Source organism: Mus caroli, unplaced genomic scaffold, assembly GCF_978045245.1.
Source record: "Mus caroli unplaced genomic scaffold, Mus_caroli_1 scaffold_5, whole genome shotgun sequence".
Taxonomy (NCBI): Eukaryota; Metazoa; Chordata; class Mammalia; order Rodentia; family Muridae; genus Mus; species Mus caroli.
This window is the reverse complement of record NW_028227260.1, coordinates 35,154,522-35,181,013: the sequence shown is the minus strand read 5'-3', so window position 1 is coordinate 35,181,013 and position 26,492 is coordinate 35,154,522. Positions and strand designations below refer to the sequence as shown.

Here is a 26,492-nt window from a genome sequence, read left to right as displayed (position 1 = left end):
CTGAATTAAAATAAAAATGAATGCAAAGCCTTACCTACAATTGGGGTGCTTCTGTCCTTTTTTTCCTCCCATCATTCTAGTTCCCTCCTTTCCTCAAGTGATATATCATTTCTTCAGCGAAAATTTTGTACTGAGACCTGAGTTGGAGAGTACTACACCTTTTTCTAGCATAGTAAAGATATCATTACATAAAATTTATAATGTCATCCATTTTTAATTTACAGTTCAGTGGCACTAAAAGAATTTATATTATTATGAAAAGTGAGTAAAAATCAACCTTCACAGCTTTTTTTTTTTTTCATTGCCAAGTGTTGCTTTGCCATTGACCATCAATTTCACATTCTCCTGTCTGCTAAAATTCTAGTGACTATGATTCTATATCAATTAATTTACTATTTTAACTATATCCTATGAATGGAACAGTGCATTTGTATTTTTGTGTCATATTATTTCTCTAGCACAAAATTTCAAGTTTTATTCATTTTGTATTTACTATGCTGTCACTCCATTTTAGGACAAACAGCATTCTCCTAATAGAACATGTCATTGTTTGCTTATCCACTCATATGTACAGTGAAAATTGACTTAGTTCCATGTTTGTATTATTATGAATAATATTGACATGCCTATTGCCTTGCAAATACTTGTTCAAGTTTCTTCTTCCAATACCTTTGAGGATGTACATATGAAATTACTAGATATATAAGAAGGTAAAGTTTATTTATTATTTATTGTATTTGTGAAATTATAATTATATCATTTTCTCATTTCGTTTCCTTCTTCCAAATTGTTCCATATGCCTCTCTTTGCGGCCTTCAAAATTCAACAGTCATTTTTAAATTAGATTTTGTTATATGAGTATATGTATTTCCTAAATATATTTCTTTATTAAATGACACAAGTTGATCCAGGGTGAATATGTAATTTTAAAGTCCCACTCTTAGGAAAGGGTAATAGTCATCAATGAATGTGAAGACTTTGGGTTCTTTGTCATTTTCATTTGCATTTCCCTGATAGTTACAAATATTGAGCACATGATATGCTTTTTCATTGTCTTTGAAGAAATATCCTTTCAAGTTTGGCCCTTTTAAACTACTCATTGCCTCCTTATTTTGTTGTATGATATATTTATATATTTCCTATCAATAATGTCAAATATGTTCTCAAATGTACTTTATAAGATGTTGGTTATTTTAACAGTGGTTTTGTTATTAATAGTGGTTTCATGTGAAAACTAGACACACCTGACAATTCTTTGAAAGATACAATCAATAACCATGAAAGAATGGAAATTTTTATTAGATTTCAAGCAATTAAAGATAATAATAGTTTAAAAGCTGTTCAAAGCAATAGTGATAATTTCTGGGTTCATAGTAATAAACGTGGGTGAATTCCAACAAAATTTAAAGATGAAATAAATCTACTTTGCATAACATTTTCAAGGATATAAATATGATCCACTTTCTATTTTATTTTGACACCAAGACTGTCTGTGCCAACCCAGACAACACTGTCAGAAAAAAAAAAAAGAAAAAGGAAGTGTTTTTGTATGTAGTTGTAAAACTCCTCAATAAAACATTAGCAAATTGAATCTATCAACACTGTATAATAAAACACCCCGTTTTGTTTGACTATATTAACAAATTTAAGATAAATAAAATGACTGTGTTTCCAGCCATGAAAAAATGCTGTAAATAAAAACCATTTGCCAAAATTTTAGAAATAAGGATAACTTTTTTGTCTGTGTTTTAAAACTTTTTAGACATATTTATTTTACATATATGAGTGTTTTGCCTGGTGTTCATGGAGGTCAGAAGAAGGCACTGAGTTCCCAGGAACGAAGAAGGCACTGAGTTCCCAGGAACTAGTGTTCTGAACCATCTCTCCTTCAATGGCCTGGTTTTTAAGTCAAAAACGTATTCTCATTCTCTCTGTCTCTCTATTTTTTTTATTTTTTAATTTTTGTTTTTGAGACAGGGTTTCTCTGTGTAGCCCTGGCTGTCCTGGAGCTCACGCTGTAGACCAGACTGGCCTCGAACTCAGAAATCCTCCTGCCTCTGCCTCCCCAGTACTGGGATTAATGGCGTGAGCCACCACCAGCTAAAAACTTCTGCTCTTTTGTCCCCTAGATGTGACCTTAGTTCTCAGAGTTTGAAATCTCGCTTGGGAGAAAGTCAGGCAGTGCTTAAGTCATACTCATATATTCCACGTAACTTTTCTTGAAAAAAGATGTAGGCAGATGCGTAGGTACCTAAACGTGATTTGCCAGTCAGGACAGGGCCTCGTAGCCTGGAGAAGGGCACGGAGCTGAGGTGGAGAGAGGTCAGCTGACCCAAGCTAAGCCAATAGGAATCCCCCAGTCAGAGCGCTAAGTTTGAAAAGGAACCCTTGGGGTCCTCAGAGGGGCTTTTGAGGACCCGCGCCCTTGCGCTTGCGCGTGCTTTCTCACTCTCTGCTTTTGAGGATCTCTTGACTAGAAATAAGCTGCTGCTGTGCCACAAAGGTGCCGGAAAAGTCAGAAGATTCTCCCGACCCTCTCACTGAGGTAAATGACAGACATTTCTTTTTAAATTGAACTTATTTGGGATGAAGGACATAGACACGGGGTTTTTGGGACTTATCAATCTTACGGGTTTTTACGGGTTCCGCCTTGGATGCTCGAAGGTCAATTTTGTGTTACTGTGTAGAGGTATTGGTTCCTGAGGTGTGCGTCACTTCATTTTGTGACCAATCTCTTCACATTCTCTATTTAAAATATTCCACACATCGTTTCACCTCTTCTTCAAAGATTTATTTTAGTCCAGGTGTGATGGTGTACTGGTGGCTGAAGCAAGTGGATTTCGTGTTTTGTCACAGCCTGGGTAGAGAGTTAGGACTTGTCTCAAAAACAAACAAAAAAAACAAAAAAACTATTTTTTTCATCTTTTACTTGAGTCTATTTCCACAGTGAAGCCTTAGGGGGCCTGGTGGTGGTGGAGGGGGAGAAAAAGAAAAACCGCACCCAAATAAATAAATAAAACCAAAACCTACAGAACACCAATTTTTTTTTTAAATACAGAACACCTTTTTTTTTTTTAATTTTTTTAATGCTTTTCATCAGCCTGGGTTTATGGTAAGACCTTGTGTTCCTGCCCTGATTAACTTGTAAATTAAAATAAACTCTTTCCTCCAAGAGGAAAAACTAACCAAGAAACAAATTAAAAACTCACAAATCCACTATTTTTTTTCCATTGAGTCAGTATGGGTACATGGTGAAGCCTTATCACAAAGACAAAGGAAGAAACAAAAACAAAAAACAATTTTTTTCTTCCTTTGCCTCTTAGTCTTACTAGTTTTATATGACATGCTTTTTAAAATAGTAGAAAAGTGACCAGTGGAGATAATTTATTCATTTCCCTTTTAGTTTATTTAATTTATATTTTAAAATACTTTTGTGTCTAGTACAAATATCTGTTCATTTACCTGTTGGAGATAAGTGTGATTTCATTTCCAAGGCATTTTGAATTTTTTTCAGTGCCCTGCTGTGACTGGTCATCAACTTTGTGATCTTTTATCTCTGCATTCTGAGAGTAAGTGTTGCAGGTATTTTCTTCCATGACTGACTTTTATCTTTAAAGCTTTAAAAAATAATTTTAGGGTTCTAAAATATGTTCTCTCAGATATCTCTACTATGGACATTTTACAAATACCAAATCTAGGAGATTAGCATTGAAGTACAACTTATTATAGATTTCATTTTAATTTTTCAGTGTTTTTTATTTTATTATAAATTTTCCCTATGGAGAATTTTATATATGGATGCAATGAAATATGATCATATTCACCCCACATTTCTTCTCTCCAATTCTTCCCACATTCCCTCTCTAGCATGTCCTCTTCCAAACTTTGTCTGCATGTCTTTTTTTTTTTCTTTTGATACTCCACTGACTCCAATTAGTGCTGCATATATGTTATTCTAATCGATTCCCTTTGTATTTCAGAACGCCATTCACAAGACTTGGCTGAATTTAGTTGTCATTTCTCCATAGTCCCATTCTGCCATATAAGCCTGAAACATTTGAAGAGGATTGGTAAGAATTTTTTTCAAGTTGCTGTGGGTTCATCCTTTTAAAAAATTATACATTGTGTTGTTATAGTATTACATTTCCAGTATGTACTTTCTGCTCCTTTGCTCCTGTTCTCTATCAGTGCCCACTCCTTCATTATTCTCCTTACTTCAAACAGACTCTATGTTGCTCTTATTGCATATTTTTGTGTAAGTATGAATATATATTAAATCTAAGTTTTTCCTTAGAGAAAGTATGTAATATTTATCTCCTAAATCTGGAGGATTTTTGAGTAACCTGATGATTCTTTCTCGTTGTTGTTGTTCTTTTTTTTTTTTTTTTTTGAGACAGGGTTTCTCTGTATAGCCCTGGCTGTCCTGGAACTCACTTTGTAGACCAGGCTGGCCTCAAACTCAGAAATCTGCCTGCCTCTGCCTCCCGAGTGCTGGGATTAAAGGCGTGAGCCACCACACCAGGCTGGTTCTTACTCCTATGTATTTTCCTACAAATGCCACCATTTTGTTTCTCTTTCCCACTTGGTCTTAACTCCAGTGCATGCATACACCTTACTTCTAGAATCTGTTCACAGTTGATAGAGTTCTAGGATGAATTCACTCCTGGATTATTGTAAAAAGCAACATCAGAAAAGTGAATGTGCAGGTATTTCTATGGTGTGTTCTTTTAGATTTCTTAGGATGCTATGCCTGGAGAGTAAAATACTTCTAGATTTCCTTTTCTTCAGGAGCCTCAATAAGGATTTCCATATTTTCACCAGCATTATATAAGAGTTCCTTTCTCCCACATCATCACTAGCATTTTTTGTTATTTAGCATCACAAATGTACTTTTGATTATCAGTTTTATTAGGGCTAAGGAAGTTAAGCATTTATGAGTACATTTATTAACTATTTATATTTCTTCTCTCGAACCAAGTTTAGTTAATTTGTTATTTACCAGTGTGGCAGCTTCTATATTTGATACTGAATGTTTTAGGTTCTTTAAAGTGTATATGAATTCTCTATAAAATGTTTATAGCTAGAAAATAATATTCCCGTCCTGTTTCTTGTCACATTGTTGTTTCTATTGCTCTGCAAATATTTTTCATTTCATCCAATTTAATTTGTCAGTAGCTGCTATTGTTTCCTGAGCTGTTTCCAGAATGTATCTTAGGGAAGCTTTACTATGCCTGTGCCTTAAAACTGTTTGCCTTGTACTTATTCTTTAAAAAGTTTCAAGATGTTGCATCTTACATTAGGACTTTTCATTCATTCTAAATTGATTTTTGTAATTAGAGACAGGGATATGAGTTTATCTCTCCACATTTACATAGATAGTTTCATTAGCTCTTTTTGTTTAAAAAGGTTTTCTATTCTGTCATTGTATATTTGGGCACTTTTTCCCACAAATCAGGTGATTGTGGATGTATAGTATTATTTCTGGGATATTTATTCTCTTCTAGCAACTTGGACATCTCCTTTTTTGGCACTAACATGCTATTTTTGTTTCTATTGTTCTAGGATCTAATTTGGACAATCTAATTTTTATTCCAGTGAAGAAATTGAAGAAGACAATTAAGAGGGACAGACCTTCTACAGTCAAGAACCAGTGAGTAAATATTAGCTGCTTTCAAATTATATCATAGAAGGATAGCAACAAAACAGCATGCTATCGCCATGAAAAGAGCTGTGTTCATCTGCATAAGAGAGATCACTAATAACATGACAGAAAATACTGGGTTGTCTTGAAATCTCCTCTGTCAACACTACTAGTCTAACACTCCTCAATTTAGCCTCCGGCAGGTTATTTGGACAAGAGCAAAAAGCAGCCACATTCTTTGCCAAAACATCTTAAGTGTGGTCTCTAGGCCTGTTGCTATTGTTACCCTCTCAAACCTCTCCAGCTGAGACTATTTTTCTCTTTCAAGTTTCTACTAAGATTCCCATTGATCCTCACATAAAGAGTTTAACCACTTTCCTAATTGAAAACACCAAGGTACAAGTTCTATCCATAAATAGCATGGTCAGGCCTGTCACAGCAGTATAGCATTCTCTGGTACCCACCTCTTAGTTACTTTTCTATTGTTATGACGAGACCCTATGATCAAGACAGTATAAAAGAAAATCACTTAATTGGGGCCTTGCTTATAGATTCAAAGGGTTAGTTTATGATCATCATAGTAAGGAGTGTGGCAGCAGTAGGCAGAAAGACAGGCATGGAGCTGGAGGATTATCTGATAGCTCACATCTGAAATTTGCAGGCAGAGAGAGGGGGAAAGAAGAGACAGAAACTGAGACTGGGTCTGGCATGGGGTTTTGAATCCTCAAAGCCAATGACACGCCAAGAAGGGCAAACCTCTTAATCTTTCCCAAATAGTTCTACTAATTGTAGACCAAGTATTAAAATTTATGATTCTATAGGAGGCCATTCTTATTAAAAACACCATTTTATTTTAGTCTACAACTTATGAATATTGGTTCCTACAATTTTTACCCTTTTCATTTGAGATATGAGTTTGGTTGACAGATAACAATTAAGCTATGGCAGCAAGACAAGTCAGCAGGGCTTTTTTTGTCTTCTGTAGCCAGGGCATACTATCAGAAACTGTTAGTAAGTCACAGCTTATGCAAATGTAAGTCATGGAGAGGGCAGATTTTAGCCCAAGCAAGCAGTAGTTGTTAGCTTAAGCCATGTGGCTGCGGTTTTATGAAGGAAAATATGAGCAGAAAGAAGGTTTGGAAGCTTGCTGCATCCTTAAGGAAAGCTGATGATGTAGTCAACAACATGTGGAATTATGGGATATAAAAGATCCATCCATCTAATAAGCCCTTTAACATCAGACACAGAGATAGCGAATTTTTACTGCTAAGTTTCATTCTTTCTTTGAGCCAGTATTTCCTCACCATGTCCCATTCCTCCTCTCTTTTGGAATAGTAATGTATATTTTGTGACATTATATGTTAAAAGTATGTGATTTGAGTTTTGGGTTTTGAATTTACAATGGTTACTGTTCAGAGATCACATTGAGTCTCAGGAAAAATAAAATCTTTAGGCCCTCTCCTCTACCTTTAAGCCGTCTTTAGATTGTGGAGGCTTTTGAAGTTTGACTGAATGTATTTTGCATTATGATATGGCTCCAGGCCTATGGGAGCCAGGGAATGGAATGTAGGGGTTAGAATGAGAATAGCCCCCATAGACTCAAGTATATGAGTATTTGGTTCCCTGTTGGTAGAGTGTTTAGGAAGGATTAGGAGGTGCGGCCTTGTTAAAGGAGACTTGTGTCACTGGGGAGTGAGTTTTGAGGTTTCAAAAGCCAGTGCCAGTCATGTTCTCACTTTCTATCTTCCTCCTGCCTGCAGATCAGGAAGTAAGCTTTCAGCTACTCCTCCAACAACCATACCTGCCTGCCTGTCACCATACTCCTCCCCTTAATGGTTATGGACTAAACCTCGGAACTCTAAGCAAACCCCGTATTAAATGGTCTTATATTTTTCCTTGGCCATGGTGCCTCTTCTCAGCAATAGAAGTGTAACTAACACAATAAGCCTAAGGCTAATTCTGACTATTGATTGCTTTTCTCCCTCACATTGTGTACAACATTGAATGAGAACTCATCCTTAGGGAAGTGAGCTGAAGGCTGTTTCAAGCTCAGTTCCTCTAATTCCTGTGCCTGAAATGTGTGGTGTCTACCAAAATAGGGTCATAACTTTAAGTCCCGGTAGTCAGCTGTGGGTAATGGCAATAGCATATATTGCTTGTGGAATTCCTTATACTCCCCTAAACTGATAGCAGGAATTTTCAAAATCCTCCCTGATTTCTTCACAGAGCTATTGATCTCTAGGGTGTAATGTTTAATTTTATTTAAATTGTTTCATTTCTGCAATTTTTCTTTATGGGGATTTATAGTTTTACTGCTTTCTGATCAAACGAGATCAAAAATATATTATTTTAAGTTTAAATATATTTTACCTGCTTATTGACCTAAATTATCATCTATATCATGGAATATCCCATGAGCTGTTGAGAAGCTGTGTATTATGTAGCTATTGAGTATTCTATAGAGATTTTTTTTCTGGTTTGCTGTCTTGTGATGAACACCACAACCAAAAGGAATGTGAGGAGGAAAGCGTTTATTTCACCTTCTAGCTTTTAAGTCCATCATCCAGGGAAGTCAAGGCGGGAACCTGGAGGCAAGAACCATGAAGAAAGGATGCTTACTGGCTTGTTTCTCCTGGCTTACTCAAATGCCTTTTTATACAATCCAGGACTACCTGCCCAAGAGTGGCTTCTCCATCAGAGAGCTGGGCAGGCCCTCACACATCAATCACTCATCAAAAACATGTTCCAAAGCCTTGCCTATAGGCAGTGTGATGGTGGCAACTCCTGAGTTCCTTCTTCTCATATTACCCTAGCTTTTGTTAATTTGACAAAAACTAAACCAGCATAATATCTAACTCTATTTGATCAATAGTGAATTGTGTCTACAGTATACTGTCAAATTTATGTTTGTCTTATTTATCATTTTACAAGATTTGGATATTGTCATCACACACTGAGTAGCTACAGGATTGTTTGTTTTATATTATATACATCAATATTCAGTGCTTACATATTTATATTGATAATAGCATATTGGTGGGTTCTTTTCTTTATTAATATTTATTGGCAGTCTGTGTCTTCTGAAAAATTTGTTTTGACTTGACATCTACTTTATCAGATGGGAACATAGTCCTGGTTGTTTCCTGCTTCCAATAACCTAGTATTTTAAATTCAGCCCTTTCATTTTCAGTTTTTACTTTTTTGACCAAAAAGGTTGATTTCCTCCAGGCAGCAACCATCTATGCATATCTGAAATGCAGTCAGCGAGTTTATATCTTAAATTCATTATTTAGAACTGTTGTATTTAAGATAATTATTGAGAGCCTTTTTCATTCAGGGAAATCTTTTGTTTATTTCATGGTTTATTCAATTGTCCTTGCTATCCCCCCACCCCCATTGTACTGGACACATGATGGTTTACAGAATTGTAGAGCTTTTTCTACAGTCTTTATCTTATATGATCATGAAATTTGAGGAGTCTCTTGCTTCCTCACAATTAACACTGTATTTATTCCTCTCTTGTATGTATTTCTTTAAATGCATTTCTTATATGCTGGCTTAGTAGCATATATAGGTTATGCTATCAGGAAAATCTTTATTTGTTCATTGGTTTTAGGATATAACTCCTAGTTATAATGGCTCTTGACTTTTATGTACTTTAATGCTTAAATTACATCATTTGCTATTTTCAAGGCTTTTCCGTTTCTGCCAAGAAGACTGCTGTTATTAGGTTTGGTCTTCATTTTTAAGTGAAGTAGATGGCTTTTTTTCAGCTTTTAATGTTGTGTCTTTGTTCTTTAAACTTAGTATAATATCCATGGTTATATAGCCTTACATTTTATTCCTAATACATAGTACAAAAATTATTTTCTTGTCATGCCTGTTTTAGAGTTTAAGTGCCTCTTGTGATTAAAGTTCATTTCTTTCTGTAGCATCAGGAAATTTTCTGGTATAATTTAAGCGACTATATTTTCTATACCTTCAGGTTACATTTTGTCTTCTGGTCATATTCCAGAGCCTTGTGCTAAAGAGGTTTTTTTCTTTATTCATTTATAATTGTGAAATTTCTTTCAACTTTTCTTCAAAGCTTAACTTAGTAGTGACAGGCTCTGTGGTTTTTATCGATTGGAATTTCAGAATTTCTGCTTGTTTTCTTTTAAACCCATCATGACTTTCTCATCTATGTTTCTCCCCTATACACACATGTTCTGAGTTGATTTCTTCATTTCGTTCATATGTGTGAACGTTCCTGAACTTTTTTCAAGTATACTTTCCTGTTTTAATAATTGATGTAATTTTATTTATGTGCATTTGGTGTTTTGCGTGCATGTGCACCTGTATGGGGGTGTCAGATACCCTGGGAGTAGAGTTTCAGACAGTTCTACAGTACTGCTATATAGGTGCTGGGAGTTGAACCAATTTCTTCTAGAGGAGCAGCCAGTGATTTTAACTGCTGAGCCATCCCTCTAGCCCCCTCAAGTATTCCGTCAAACTATTTGTTCAGCATTTTAAACACTTCAGTATTTTTTTAAATGGTGTATGAGTATTTGTATTCATTTGCCCAGTTTTCCATAATTGTTATATTTTTGTGTTATGACTTCTATACTATTTTGGATGTGATATCTTCAAGTTTACCTTTCTCACAGTGGAGGGCTCATTCTCAAATCCAAAAAAGAAGAAAAGAGGCCACTGTAGTAGCTAACTAAACTATATAAAGAAACACAGAGAAAGAATTAAAGCCAGCGAATGTGCCCCAACAAATATGAAGCAGATACTGACAGAAATTATTATTATTGGACAGTAAACTGTGAAGTTTAAACTCAATTTGGTTAAAAGTAGAAGTTTTAATTGTACCCAATGGCTAAGAAAAGGAGCACATAGAGTTGCGAGGAGTTTAGAGGTGGGGTATATCTAGGATTTGTGGGCAGGACTGGTGTCAAATATGAACAGAATAGATTGCATGCATGTATGAAATTTTCAAGTAATTAATAAAAGTGTTCTATTTTAAAAGTAGAAGTAATAATGAACTATAAAATAAAGAGTACAGACTAGGGGAAGGAAAGAGATCACCAAGATTCGTGTTGGAATTTGGGTCTCACTGAACTCATATATCACCCAACAGTAGAGCATCTGTGAGAGGAAGGAGGCTGCTGCAGCCTAAGGCCTTCGTGGGTCGGGAACTCGAGAATCTCAAGTTTCTGCAATCTTGACCCTTACTGAAGGTAAGTGGCACTATACACGTAGAGCTGCTGCGTAGTCTCAAGCATGGGATTATATGAGTCCTAAGGTGTTACCTGGTGGTGGGGTTTACTCATTGACACACTGGTGATATGGCATCTGAGCTGTGGCTCATGAGGGTCTGCTGCTGGCAATGTTTTCAGCGTGTCCTTGTCTGTCATTCTCCAAACCTCATCATTGCCTTCTACAGGTGTCTCCCACAAAGCCAGTCTGGCAGCCTCTCTCGAGTCCTCATTTTGCAATTGTTCTTGGTTTCTTATTTACCAGAGTGTTTTGCCCCAAACAATTAGCCTCTCTCAAGATTGCACCTCTGAAACACTAAAAACAGGAAACATAAGTTTTTTTTCTTTATTTTGACTAGTGCCAACTGCAGCTTCACTGTCCCTACATTTCTGAGATTGAGTTAATGCTTATGAGAATCATGGGCTTAACTTTGGGGCCAGAGTGTCCATCTTGTTCTGTTTTGTTTTTATCAGAAGCACATTATATTTGGAAGTGAATTTTCCTCAAACCAACTACCCCCACCATGGAACTAGTTTTGGAGTTTTGAGAGCTTGCTACTCTTGGATGAATCACCTTTCTGTGTCTCAATGACTTTTACTTGTCCTACCCCTTCCTGGTGTTTTAATGCTTGTCCATTTCAATAGTCTAATTTTCCTTACCCTGACTTCTCTTTTATTTGTTTATATAGATTTGTAATTTTAAAGGTATGATAGCCTGCAGCAAAGTGAATTTTTAACCCACTGTATGGTTGTGAACACCTTGAACTTCTTAGTCCATCTGCTTCTGTAAGACTCTGATAAGCCTTAGCTTACCAGGGATGCCCGGAGTGAACAACATGGAACCAGGGATTGATACAAAAGCAAGAGGAATTTTTTTTTTGTTTCAGCATGCTGGGGTCGTCATCCTGCAGAGAAAGACAGGTGGTGACCCCAAGCAGCATTTTTGGCAAGTTTTTATATCGTTTCCAGGGCAAAATAGAGCATCAGCAACTAGGCACAGTACGATTGGTGGAACAGTGTACCCTTTAAACTGATTGGTCTTTAGGGAATGACATAGTAGGGGTTAATTACCTCTTCATTCTTGCCTACATGCTCTCTGACCTGCCTCTTCCAGGAGGAAAGGGGTATCTGTGTGCTCTCTGTCCTGTCTCTTCTAGGAGGGGAGGGGTGTGATAAATTTTTCCATCTGCTGTGAGCTGACCTCTTCATTTTCCACTTTTTCTTGTGCTTGCTTTAATCCTGAAGCTATTGTGGATAGCCATGCAGCTCATATCCCTGTCCTCTCTACTGCTCTTGATATTTTTGTTTCAGGACCATCAACTGTACTTACCTATACGATCTTTAATGAAAGAAGCTAAGAGATTTAGAGTGTAAAGGGCAAAGGTCAGAATCAGAAACAAAATGATCAGGGGGTCCTAACAAAGCAGAAATCCATGTAATAAACCAGGGGGAGCTGTTAAACCAAGACTCAAACCATCCTTGGGCTCCTTCCCTTTCTCTCATTCTCTTGAATAGTCCCTCTTTGTCCTTTGCCATAGAATCTTTAACAACCCCAGAATGGTCTATATAAAAGCAACACTCCTCAGCTGAGTCAGCAAGCACCTAGCCCTCCTTGCTGGAGGAAAAGTAGAGCCTAATCCCCTCCTATTCTGTAGTACTACTTCTGATAATGAAGACAATGATTCTTTAATGTGACCGATGAAAGTTTCTATTCTCTCTATATCTAAATCAATGGCTGCCCTCAGACTGTAAGACCAAAGTGGAGGTCCTGGTAGCTTCCCTGGCTGCCCTCAATCCCAAGAGAATGGAGACAATGAGTGCTCTAACAGGTTTGGCGGAAGGTCACATAGGATAGGGTAAGCAAACAGAATCCACAGGAACCACAAGGCTGTCGTGATCAAGATCAAGTTATCTTGAGCTTGAGCATATTGTCCATCTTCTGTACCATCCAGCAGGGGTCTCTCTCTAAGGTGCAGGGTGTTTGCAGGTTTCACATAGGAAGCATTCACCCAGGCAGAAATACTGTCCACATTGAGGGCTGTGGGAGTGGTTAGCAGTGCCAGGAAGGGTCCCTTCAACTGGGGTCCCAGTGACTGTACCCAATGCCTCCTTATATAAATCCAGTCACCAGTCTGGCAATCGTGAGGGGACTGGCATCCCTGGAGGATTTAAGGCAGTCATTTTGGGCCGAATCTCATGCTGTATTGGAGCTTCAAGAAGAGGTTCCTATCAGTGAGTTGGGATACCTCCAGGGAGGGCCCAGTGGACACCAAAGGAGCTGGGGTATGAAACAGGATCTCAAAAGGGGTCAGATTAAAATGCAAGAGGGTGTTCAGTGCTTGGAACAGGGACAAGGGAAGGAAGTACCACCAAGTCTGAGCCAGTCTCTAAGGTCAAATTAGTCAAGGTCTCTGTTAAGGTTCAATTTATTCTCTCTACCTGCTTTGAGTTCTGGGGATGTTATGCACAACAGAGCATCCAAATAGTCCTCAATATCTCTGTCAATCCCTGTCTTACCTTAGAAACAAAAGCAGGACTGTTGTCCTATTCAATTACCTTGGGCACTCTGAACCTCTGGAAAATTTCCTCTAATATCTTCTTAGCTGCCATAGTAGCTGTTTCCCTCTTGATGGGGAAAGCCTGAAGCCATCCAGAGAAAGTATCTACAAACACTAGAAGGTATTTGTAACCATATTTTCCTAGCTTAAAATCTGTAAAATTGTCCTGCCAATATACTCTAGGCTGTTGTCCCTTAGGTCTTTTGCCCTGTTCACTCTTGGCTGCATAAGCATTCATCTGCTGGCATATTTCTCTGTCCCAATATCTGAGGTCTATGATATATATATATATGTGTGTGTGTGTGTGTGTGTGTGTGTGTGTGTGTGTGTGTGTGTGGTTGTGTGTGTGTGTGTGTGTACTGTCAATTTTTCCCCTGTGCCCATATCTTCAATGCTTTTCCCGACTTTCTCTTCTATAAGTTTCAGTGTCTCTGGTTTTATGTGGAGTTCCTTGCTCCACTTAGATTTGACCTTAGTACAAGGAGATAGGAATTGATCAGTTCGCATTCTTCTACATGATAACCACCAGTTGTGCCAGTACCATTTGTTAAAAATGCTGTATTTTTTCCACTGGATGGTTTTAGTTCCCTTGTCTTAGAGCACCATAGGAGTGTGGGTTTCATGTCTGTGTCTTCAATTCTATTCCATTGATCTACCCTCTGTCGCTGTACCACTTCCATGCAATTTTTATCACAATGCTCTGTAGTACAGCTTGATGTAAGGCATAGTGATTCCACCAGAAGTTCTTTTATTGTTGAGAATAGTTTTTTGCTATCTTAGGATTTTTGTTATTCCAGATGAATTTGCAAATTGCCCTTTCTAACTCTGTGAAGAATTGAGTTGGAATTTTAATGGGGATTGCATTGAATCTGTAGATTGCTTTTGGCAAGATACCCATTTTAACTATGTTAACCCTGCCAATCCATGATCATGGGAGATCTTTCCATCTTCTGAGATTTTCTTAGATTTCTTTCTTCAGAGACCTGAAGTTCTTATCATACAGATCTTTCCCTTCCTTAGAGTCACACCAAGATATATTATATTATTTGTGACTAGTGTGAACGGTGTTGTTTCCCTAATTTCTTTCTCAGCCTCTTTATCCTTTGTTTAGAGAAAGACCACTGATTTGTTTGAATTAATTTTATATCCAGCAACTGTACTGAAGCTGTTTATCAGGTTTAAGGGTTCTCTGGTAGAATTTTTGGGGTCACTTATATATATACTATCATATCATCTGCAAATAGTGATATTTTAACTTCTTCCTTTCCAGTTTATATTCTTTTGATCTCCTTTTGTTTTCTAACTGTTCTGGCTAGGATTTCAAGTACTATGTTGAATAGGAAGGGAGAGAGTGGGAAGCCTTGTCTAGTCACTGATTTTCGTGGGATTGATTCAAGTTTCTCTCCATTTAGTTTGATGTTGGCTATGGGTTTGCTGCATATTTCTTTTATTATGTTTAGGTATGGACCCTAAATTCCTGGTCTTTCCAAGACTTTTATCATGAATGAGTGTTTGATTTTATCAAATGCTGTCTCAGCAGCTAAGGAGATGATCCTGTGGTTTTTGTCTTTAAGTTTGTTTATATAGTGGAATACGTTGATGAATTTCCATATATTAAACCATTCATGCATCCCTGGGATGAAGCCTAATTGATCATGATGGATGATCATTTTCATGTGTTCTTGGATTTGATTAGCGAGGATTTTATTGAGTATTTTTTCATTGATATTCATAAGGAAAATTGGTCTGAAGTTCTCATTCTTTGTTGGGTCTTTGTGTGGTTTAGGTATTAGAGTAATCGTGGGTTCATAGAACTTAATGGGTAGAGTATTTTCTGTTTCTATTTGGTGGAATACTTTGAGGAGTATTTGAATTAGGTCTTTTTTGAAGGTCTCATAGAACTCTGCACTAAACCCATATTGTCCTGGCCTTTTTTTTTTTTGTGATTGGGAGTCTATTATTGACTGTTTATATTTCTTTAGGGGATGTGGGGCTGTTTAGATCGGTAGTCTGATCCTGATTTAACTTTGGTCCCTGGTATCTGTCTGGAAATTTGTCCATTTCATCCAGGTTTTCCAGTTTTGTTGAGTATAGCCTTTTGTAGTAGGATTTGATGATTTTTTGAATTTCCTCAGATTCTGTTGTTCTATCTCCCTTTTCATTTCTAATTTTGTTAATTAGGATACTGCCCCTGTTCCCTCTAGTTATACTTGCTAAAGGTTTATCTATCTTGTTGCTTTTCTCAAAGAACCAGCTCCTGGTTTGGTTGATTCTTTGTATAGTTCTTTTTGTTTGTACTGGTTTGATTTCAGCCCTGAGTTTGATTATTTCCTGCCCTCTACTCCTCTTGGTTGAGTTGGGTTCCTTTTCTTCTAGAGCTTTTAGGTGTACTGTCAATCTGCTGGTGTATGCTTGCTCCAGTTTCTTTTTGGAGGCACTCAGAGCTATGTGTTTTCCTCTTAGGAATAGATATATTATGTCCCATATGTTTGGGTATGTTGTGACTTCATTATCATTAAACTCTAAAAGGTTTTTAATTTCTTTCATTATTTCTTCCTTGATCAAGTTATCATTGAGTAGAGTGTTGTTCAGTTTCCACAGGTATGTAGGCTTTCTATTATTTATGTTGTTATTGAAGACCAGCCTTAGTCTGTGTTCATCTGATAGGGTACATGGGATTATTTCAATATTTTTGTGTGTGTTGAGGCCTGTTTTGTGACCGAGTATATGGTCAATTTAGAGAAGGTACCATGAGGTGCTTAAAAGAAGGCATATCCATTTGTTTTAGGATGAAATGTTCTATAGATATCTGTTAAATCCATTTGTTTTGTAACTTCTGTTAGTTTCAGTGTGTCTCTGTTTAGTTTGTGTTCCCATGACCTGTCCATTGCTGAGAGTGGGGTGTCAAAGTCTCCAATTATTATTGTGTGAAGTGCAATGTGTGCTTTGAGTTTTAGCAAAGTCTCTTTTATGAATGTGAGTGCCCTTCACTTGGAGCATAGATGTTCAGAATTGAGAGTTTTCTTGGTAGATCTGTGCTTTCATAAGAATGAAGTATCCTTCCTTATCCTTTTTTGATAACTTTTGGTTAAAAGTTGCTTTTATTTGCTATTAAAATGACTACTCCAGCTTGTTTCTTGGGACCATTTGCTAGGACAATTGTTTTCCAGCCCTTTATTCTAAGGAAGTGTTCTTCTTTGACTTTGAGGTGTGTTTCCTGTATGTAGTATAATGCTGGGTCCTGATTACATATCCAGTCTGTTATTCTATGTCTTTTTATTGGAAAATTGGGTCCATTGATGCTAAGAGGCATTAAGGAATAGTGATTGTTGCTTGCTGTTATTTTGGATGCTATTTTGATGTTTGTGTGGCTATCTTCTTTTGGGTTTGTTGAAAGAAGATTAACTTCTTGCTTTTTCTAGGGAGAAGTTTTCTTCCTTGTATTGGTGTTTTACACCTATTATCCTTTGTAGGACTGGATTTGTAGAGAGATATTGTGTATATTTGGTTTTGTCAAGGAATATCTTGTTTTCTCTGTCTATGGTAGTTGAGAGTTTTGCTAGGTAGAGTAGCCTGAGCTGGCATTTTTGTTCTCTTGGGGTCTGTATGACATCTGCCCAGGATATTCTGGCTTTCATAGTCTCTGGTGAGAAGTCTGGTGTAATTCTGAAAAGTCTGCCTTTATATGTTAGTTGACCTTCTATCCCTTACTGCTTTTAATATTCTGTCTTTGTTTAGTGCATTTGGTGTTTTGATTATTAGGTGACAGGAGGAATTTCTTTTCTGGTCCAAACTATTTGGAGTTCTGTAGGCCTCTTGTAAGTTCATGGGCATCTCTTTCTTTATGTTAGGAAAGTATTCTGTAATTTTGTTGAAGATATTACTGACCCTTAACGTTGGGAATCTTCTTCCTCTTCTATACTTGTGATCTGTAGGTTTGGACTTCTCATTGTGTCCCATATTTCCTGGATGTTTTGAGTTAGCAGCTTTTTCATTTTGCATTTTCTTCAACTGTTGTGTCAATGTTTTCTATGGCATCTTCTGCACCTGAGATTCTCTCTTCTAGTTTTTGTATTCTGTTGGTTATGCTTGCATCTATAACTCCTGATCTCCTTCCTAGGTTTTCGATTTCCAGAGTGGTCTTCCTTTGTTTCTTTTTCCAATTTTAGATCCTGAATGGTTTTGTTCCATTCCTTCACCTCTTTGGTGTGTTTTCCTGTAATACTTTAAGGGATATTTTTTTGTTTCCTGTTTAATGTAAACTAGCTGTTTACCTGTGTCTCCTGTATTTCTTTAAGGGAGTTATTTATGTCCTTCTAACAGTCCTCTATCATCATCATGAGATGAGATTTTGAATCAGATTCTTACTTTTCTCGTGTGTTGGGGTATCCAGGGCTCACTGTGGTGGGAGACCTAGGTTCTGATGATGCCAAGAAGCCTTGGTTTCTGTTGCGTATGTTCTTGCCCTTGCCACTCACCATCTGTTTATCTCTGGTGTTACCTGGTCTTGCTGTCTCTGACTGTGGCTTATACCTCTTGCAACCCTGTGTGTCAGTACTCCTGGGAGACAAGTTCTCTCTGGGAGGAATGTGGGTATGGAGAGCTGTGGCACAGGGTCAGCTTCGGGGTGCAAAAGAAAACCTGCTGTTACTTGGTTCCTGTGTTCTGATGGCTATGGGTGGATCCCTCCTGGGCCAGGAATTTGAACAGAAGTGTTGGCCTTACCTGTGCTCACAGGTGTATTGTCTCTCTGGAGATACCCGCGCTCTCCAGGAGGTATCCAATTGGGTATGGAGTGCTGTAGCCCAGGATCACAGACAGAAACCAGAAGGATCCAATACTATCTTTTGAAAGCACAACTCATTCCTTTCTTGGCCTTGAAACATGTAGTGCAACGAATTTAAGCTTATTCCCTAATAGCTTATAAATAACTGAGACTCAGACTATGTTATTTAATTTGGATTTGACAATTACTGGGCTGTAATTCCTAATCTATTCTTCTAATTGCTGGCATAGCTACCTCCTCAGTGGAACCCCAGGTACTTGCTCTTTCTCCTGGCCATGTGTTCATCATCCATCTTCCCCCATGGAGGCTCCCTCTCTCCTCCTTGTTTGAACTGTTAATCTGTATCTTTTCTTCATTTCTATATCTTTTTGTCCTTTGTTTCCTTAGTTTTTGAATTTTCTGTATAAGAAACATAATTTCCACTGGTCTGTTATGTTACACTACGACATCATTTTAATCTGTAAACTACCTTTTGAAATTCTTGCATTTGATATTTTTTAATACATTGTTTTTTGTTTGGTCAGATTGCATATTGCTTCTTTTCATTACCTCTGAAATTTGAGTGCCATTTAAAAATCCCTTCACTTGATGGACCATCTAGAGACTGCCATATCCAGGGATCCATCCCATAATTAGCCTCGAAACAATGACACCCTTGCATACACTAGCAAGCGTTTGCTGAACGGACCAGGATATAGCTGTCTCTTGTGAGACTAGGCCGGGGCCTAGCAAACACAGAAGTGGATGCTCACAGTCAGCTATTGGATGGATCAGAGGGCCCCCAATGGAGGAGCTTGAGAAAGTACCCAAGGAGCTAAAGATATCTGCAACCCTGTAGGTACAACATTATGAACTAACCAGTACCCCAGAGCTCTTGACTCTAGATGCATATGTATCAAAAGATGGCCTAGTTGGCCATCACTGGAAAGAGAGGCCCATTGGACTTGCAAACTTTATATGCCCCAGTACAGGGGAACGCCAGGGCCATAAAATGGGAATGGGTGGGTAGGGAAGTGGGGGGGGGAGGGTATGGGGAGACTTTTGGGATAGCATTGGAAATGTAATTGAGGAAAATATGTAATAAAAAATATTAAAAAAAATTTTCTCAAAAAAAGAAAATATCTAATAAAAAAGAAGACTGCAAAAAAAAACCAAAAACAAACAAACAAAACAAACAAACAAAAAAAACTTCACTATAGTAAGCTTAAAGTATACCTGTCATTTTTTCTTCAAGAAGCTGTGTAATTCAACATTTTGGTTAAGTCTTTAAATTTTCATCTACTTTTACACATGGCATGTGTCTTGGATTTACAAGTATCATTGTGCACATTGCATGTCTGTCTTTCCTCTAGTGGTTTGTCCATATCACCTTTATTTCTTTCTTTATATTATTTTTTATGTGTATGGGGTATTGCCTGCCTGTATGTCTGTGTAGCACATTTGTGAAATTCTCACAGTAGCCAAAAGAGGGCATCAGATCCCCTGGAATTGGAGTTATGGATGGTTGCAAGGAATTGAATTTGTGCCCTTCAATAGATAGCCAGTACACTAACTACTGCTGAGCCATCTCTTCAGCCCACTGCTTTTATTAAGCATCACTGTCCATTGGTGTGTTGACTTCTATTTCTAGGATTTCTATCCTACTTTATTAAACTATTTGTCTATTCCTGTAACAGTGACAAGATGCTGTAATTACAGTTGTCCACAGAGTTTATGCTTTCTTATTATGGTATCAGAAATCCCTACTCTGGTGTCTTCTTTCTTCTTAGCTATTCTTTTTCATATAAAAAAATGTATTTATTTATTTACATCTCAAACGTTTCCCACCTTCCACATCTCTCCCCCCCAGAGTTTTTTTTACCCCATCTCCCCTACCTTTTACCTCGGAGAGGGAGTTCCCCTACCCATGCCACCCACCTGACAACCACCTTACATGTCCCCACCCCTTGCATCACCCTTCCCTGGGACATCAAGGATCTACAGAGTTAGGCACATCCTCTTCCACTGAGGCCAGACAACTCATGTTCTCTTGTATACATGCCAGGGGCCACCAACCAGCCCTTGTATGCTCTTTGGTTGGTGGCTTAGTCTCTGGGAGCTCCCTGGGGCCAGGTTAATTGATTCTGTTGATCTCCTTATGCGGTTGTCACTTCACTCCTTCCCTAACTTTTCAATCTCAGTCCATGATTGGCTGTAAGTATCTGTATCTGTGTTAGTCAAATTCTTTCTCTGGTTAGGGCAGACCTCTTGTGTCCCTTGTTCAAGCAATCCTCCTGCAATCCCGTGTCCCTGGCTAGGGCAGACCTCCAGTGAGACGGGCTGACTTTGGTGTCCATGAACAAGCATATTGATCTGCCAGGGGTTCCATCTGAAAGATGGAGATGCAGACAGGAAGGATGATGGGTCTCAGGCAGAGCAGGATAGACGAGTGGGGAAAGGGAAGCCAAACTGTATGGTTTAGGAGTCTTAAGTCTGATGAGGTAGGGGGAGGGCAGCTAGAGAATAGAGGTCCCCCACTCCAAGATGGCAGGCTGCTCAGGGCAGTTTGGCTTTACCTAGAGAGATCAGGCAGCAGGGAAGATGGGTGGGGGAAGGGAAGCATACCTGTATGATTCAGGAGTCTGGTAGAGGTGGAAGAGAGGCAGGGAGAGAAGGGAGATTGGTGGTCCCCCTAGACTGGCAGGTTGCTCAGGGTGGCTTAGTGTGGCCCAGAGGACTCATCTTCTTAGCTATTCTTATGCACTTTGCCATCAGGCTGTCTAACACCATAAAATTTTGTAGGTATTTTTGAAATTGCATTAAATTTATATGTCAACTTATGCAGAGCGGACTGGTTTTTTTTGTTTGTTTGTTTTGTTTTTTAATGTTGAGTTTCTCAGGGAAAAGTCAAATTTGAATACCATTGCTCCACAATATTTACAATGGAATCCAGAATCCTTATTAAATTATATCAGACATATCCACAAATAAATTTTAAACCAAAATATTGGAATATTTTCAGATAATCCTGGGAACGCAGTGACCTTGTAACATAGCACCAACAGAAAATTCTTGAATATGTTTTACTAATGTTTATAATGTGTGAAATCAGTCACTTTGCTTCCTGAGACTGCCCAGTTCCTTTGTTTCAAGGCTGTTTGACTTTTCTTTTCGCACATAAGAAAGTTTGTGACTAGTAGGTTGTAATTAAACTCTCTTGCACATTGAGCGCTAACAAAAGCCCATCTTTTTAAAGACATGGAACATATTTTGATAGCTATTTAAATGCTCTCTTCCTGAAATTGGAATCCCTGAAGTCTCAAGAAATATAACATTTTTGTTCTTAAATATGATAAATTTATCTTAGTCATCAAGTTATTTTATCTAAGAACAGTGACATAATATGTACTGTGGCAAAGTGCCATACAAGGTAGGTGATAAGTAACAATAATCTTATTTTCTGGTGGTTTAATGTTTCTGCCTGGAATTTTCCTTCATTTTCTTATTCACATAATACTACATTTTTATAGTCTATCTTATGTAATCACGACATTTTCTGTTCTTCAGTGTTATCTAGGCCTTCTAGAGGGTTTGTTCTTGCTGCTGCTGTTGTTGTTGTTGTTGTTGTTGTTGTTGTTGCTGTTGTTCCAGGAGTAGAAGAAAAAGGCAGGAGCATTTGGACTCTTTTCTGTTATAAAATCCCTCCTTTGGTGTCTTTTCTCATCATTAACAAACTTGAATGTTTTTCATATCCACATTGACTTATTCTTCCCCTCAGTCTGTGTGTTTCAGAGATAGCAGTTTTAAGCCATCTATATCACTTATTTGATATTAATTTGTTATTTATTATTTGTAATAAGTATTCATAATACAACTTAAAAAGATTCATTGTGATATGTTCATATTAGCTCTAGCTTACATGAATCATATCTCTCTTTTTCCACCCTAACCGCTGGCACCATTCTCAAGCCCTAGAAGTCAGTATTGTATTATCGGATTGACTATTTCTTACTTTTCAACATATGGCACAAAATATTGAACAGTTCCTTTTAAGTCTTTGCCCTAAACAATATCCCATTCTTTGATTTTTCTGTATTTTTTTTCATCTTTAGGCTTAATTTTCACTAGAGTATTTTTTCTGAATATGTTTAAGTTAAACTTTTAGTTCTTTTTTTCTTTTAACTTTAAGTTTTTATCCATCTTCTTTCATGTGTATCTTGTGCATTTTTGGTGTATCTTCATCTGCCACAAATATAGTGATACAGATGGGCTAGTGTGTCATTTTTTTCTCTTTAAGCACAATTTGGTGTTTTAATATTTCCTATTGTACCACTTTTGTGCAGATTTATCTTTTATTTCATCATGGCCTGTATTCTATGAAGACGAATACTGGGAGCTCTGTACTCGGTGACCAAAACTGATTTCTGCTTATTTATGACCCACTTTTAATTTTATTTTATCGTATACACATGTCCAATACACATGTGAGGGAGTAGATGTTCTCCAAGGGGGTAAAGAGTAGCACATACTTTGTGCTACTATTACCTTTTATACTCATGAGTCAATTTCTAGTCTGTGTCTACAGTAGAACTATCTAGTAGTGGCCACCTGATTCACCATTTAGTCTTTAAATATTTTCTATATTGCTAACACTGTTTGTATTTTCACAGAACTTCTAATGTCTCTCATCCTGGTGCAGGTTCACAAAGATGGGTAGAAAGACCCCAAACAGACTGTTGGATCTTGCTATACAGAGTCTGCTCAGCAACGAGTCTGCAGCAATCCAAGCTCTGGAGGACATTCCAAGAGAGCTTTTTGTTCCATTGTTCATTGCTGCCTTCAAGGGTGGGCATAAGAATACATTGAGTGCTATGGTGAAAGTTTGGCCCTTTTACTGTCTCCATATTGGGTCATTGAGAATACGGGGGCCTCAACATGCACTCCTAAAAGCCATTATTGAGAATCTTCCAGTATGTCCTGCACAGACTTCTGCTTTTTGGTAAGACTTTTTAGTAAAGACATGGTAAGACACAGGAGGATATACCATAGCCTACTACCCTCCCAGAAGTCGTTTCTAGTGAATGTTGAAGATTTATGTGTGAGTCTGTTGTCTCAACACTTAAGTTGAAAACTGGTGTCTACAATGTTTGTTATATAATCTATTCTATTGAGGGTACTCTTGATGGGTTTATGTAACAGGTGTTATTACATAGAGGAAAGACAGGAAATTTAAGACTGGAGACAGTTTGAGGTATATAAAAAAATGGGAGAAAGGAGGTTGGATTGTCATGGGAAAGGAATGTTTGTAATTAGTATAAGTACCAGCTGTGGATACAAGGATTTGTCATCCTTGTGTCATTTTTATATACCATCATTGATGCTACTTGGTTTCATTATCATTTGCTATTTCTCATATATTCTATCTCCTCTTATCCTTACAGGAGACCTAAATTGAGGATCCTAGATTTAAGGCAAGACACAAAATGTAGGATCACGTGCCCTCAAGTCAGCACCAAATCACCTTCATGTTTTCATTCTTGTACTTATTCTGACTCCTCTATCACAAAAATTGAAAGACAGCTTTGTTTCATAAATTCAGGGTGTAAGACTCTCTTACCCAGGCCTGTAGAACTAATATTGGATCTTTTCCTTGATAGCTCCTTAATTGAAAAGGATTTTTGGATTTTGCTTATGCGTAAAATTGAAGAGAGTTTGGGGTTTTTGCATGTGTGCTGTCGAGATTTGCAAATTGAAAAACTGCGTAAATGCAAATACACCCTGAAATTTCTTGATCTCCAATGTGTTGATCAGTTGTCAGTTGATAGAGGCTCACTGAGTGATATCACCAGCATCCTGTGCCAGATGGGCCACCTAGAAAGACTGACTCTGTCTAATGTGACTTTTAGATCTCTGAGAGGGAAAGTCTTTAAAAATTTTCTCAGTCACTTGCAGCGTATGGAACACCTTAAGGAACTCAGCTTCTCTTCATTCCACCTCAAAAATCATCTGAACAGAGTGCTCAGGTAAGAGTTTGGGGTAGGGCTGGAGAGATGGATCAGTGGTTAAGAGCACCGACTGCTCTTCCTAAGGTCCTGAGTTCAAATCCCAGCAAGCACATTGTGCCTCACAACCATCTGTAAAGAGATCTGACTCTCTCTTCTGGTGCATCTGAAGACAGCTACAGTGTACCTAGATATAATAATAAATAAATCAGAAAAAAGAGTTTGGGGTAGGTCCCTGGGCTTCCTGTACAGTCTATTGAGACAGGATAGAAAGCATTCTTGGATATTCCTAAACAACTCAAAACCTTTTATGCTTTCCACTTCCATCACTTCTGAGAATGTGAAACTGGAGAAAGACAGGATTACAAAAATTAAGCAACCAGCAATGTACAGATACTATTGTTAAGTGCAGAACTATAAAGGTGAAAAAAATCACAAGCCCTCTAGACAGGAGGGAGAGGAGAAGGGAGAGGAATTGAGATGTAGAAAGACATTTTTTTGCCACTCCACTGTTGTACATAATCTACAGATGTCCATAGTTCATAATGTCAGATTACTTTCTGATCTATAATCTCCAAGGTAAAGACCATGAAAGTAGAAGTTGTTAGATAGGTACTGGCCCAAAGGGAATTTTCAGTTTCCTGCTCTTTCTCATTCCTCCCCACTAAAAAGGAGAACAAAAAATCTACAATGGATATTATTGTAAATACTCCGTGGATTAATTTTTTTAACATTTCTTAGAATCATCTGGTATAATATATTGTACATGTTTTTAAGTTGAAAAGAAATTGAATTTCAGTGCTGAAAACTAAACTTTCAACTGGGCCTGCTGGCACATGCTTTTAATCTAAGCACTTGGGAGACAAAGGCAGGCATATTCTGAGTTCAAGGCTATCATGGTCTATATAGATCAAGGATAGCTATAGCTACATAATAATATCCTGTCTCAAAAAAAAAAAAAACAAGAAAGAAGAAAGGAAAAAACAAGAAAACTGTCTTTCTCAGCGTCCCCCAAACTATTAAGTGAACTAAACATGGTGACACATTGAGTTTTATTCTAGATATAACAGTATAGTTTTCCTAATTCAATCATCATTCTCCAGGATGTATTTTTGTTTCTCCCTACAGAGTCTTACCGCCTGGCTTGGATATCTTGTGGCTGCCATTCTGTGGTCTTTCATACAGAGACATCAAATTTATGTCCCAGAGTCCTCATGTCACTCACCTAAAACTATTAAATCTTAGTAACAACCTGATGCATTGGGATGACTTTGGGCCCTTTCACACTGTTCTGTCAAATCTCTCTGGTACTCTTCAGCATCTGGAGATAAATCATTGCCTTATAAATGATTCTGCAATCTCTGCTCTTATCCCTGCCCTGATTAGATGCACCCATCTCCGTGTGCTGGGATTTGCTTCTAACCCCATCACCATGCCTATGCTTGAGAATATCATGCATCATTTAACACCCATGATGGAGCTAAAATATGTGATTTATCCTGTTCCTGTACATTGCTTTGAAAGATGGCATTTTCAGGGCAGTTTAGACAGACAGAAACTTGCCATTGTACAACTACAAGTGAAAGCAATGCTAGAACTTGCACGGAGAGAGGACATGAAGTGGATTACTTACTGTTAGTAAATGTCACAGTCCAATGCATTTTTAAAATGATATGTACCGTTTAAGTACTAAATGTTATTTCCTGGACCCATAGACTCAATCTATAAGGCTCTTACATTGTACAGAATTGCACTTAGGAAGGATAGGTTTGTAGCTGAATCCTATAGAGAATAACTTAGCAAAAACTGAGAGACTTCAAGAGTTTCTTCTGAGTATTTCTTGTCACTATTGCCAGATTACTGACACCAGTGGCATTTATATTTTCAGGACGATCAGGTCCTGCAATGCTATATCCCTGGCCATCCTGTTTGGTTTGCTTGTGGGTACATCACACAAATCAAGACAATGACAGCCTTTCCTGTCTGTGTTTGTGAAAATGGCAGTGGCGTTTGAAGACTGTTATCATCCCATAAGTTAGTTTAGGCTGTTTGGGGTTGCTTATGGAAAACTATCAGGATTTACCAGTGGACCAGGAAAGAAGATAGCACAGGTTCTGAGATTTAGATAAACCCCCTCAAGAACATAAATACAATGACCTACTTCCTTGATGTAAGCCCATTGTAAAGTTTCCACACTCACCATGAAGTCTTCAGCTGAATATCCAGCCTTTGTCCCATAAATTTTGTGGTAGTGTTTAGGATCCTGGCCACAATATTTCCCCTATT

General features: G+C 37.8%; 1 protein-coding gene across 1 annotated transcript; it reads left to right on the top strand.

The window, feature by feature from the left end:
* Positions 1-2,498: 2,498 nt before the first annotated feature.
* LOC147004551 (melanoma antigen preferentially expressed in tumors-like) lies at positions 2,499-26,492 on the top strand. The gene is made up of 8 exons (XM_085837586.1): positions 2,499-2,545; positions 3,515-3,569; positions 3,981-4,070; positions 5,563-5,650; positions 10,764-10,863; positions 22,904-23,203; positions 23,646-24,227; positions 25,335-26,492. Exons 6-8 carry the CDS (start codon positions 22,914-22,916, stop codon positions 25,843-25,845), a joined length of 1,383 nt encoding a protein of 460 aa, XP_085693712.1. The 5' UTR covers positions 2,499-2,545; positions 3,515-3,569; positions 3,981-4,070; positions 5,563-5,650; positions 10,764-10,863; positions 22,904-22,913; the 3' UTR covers positions 25,846-26,492.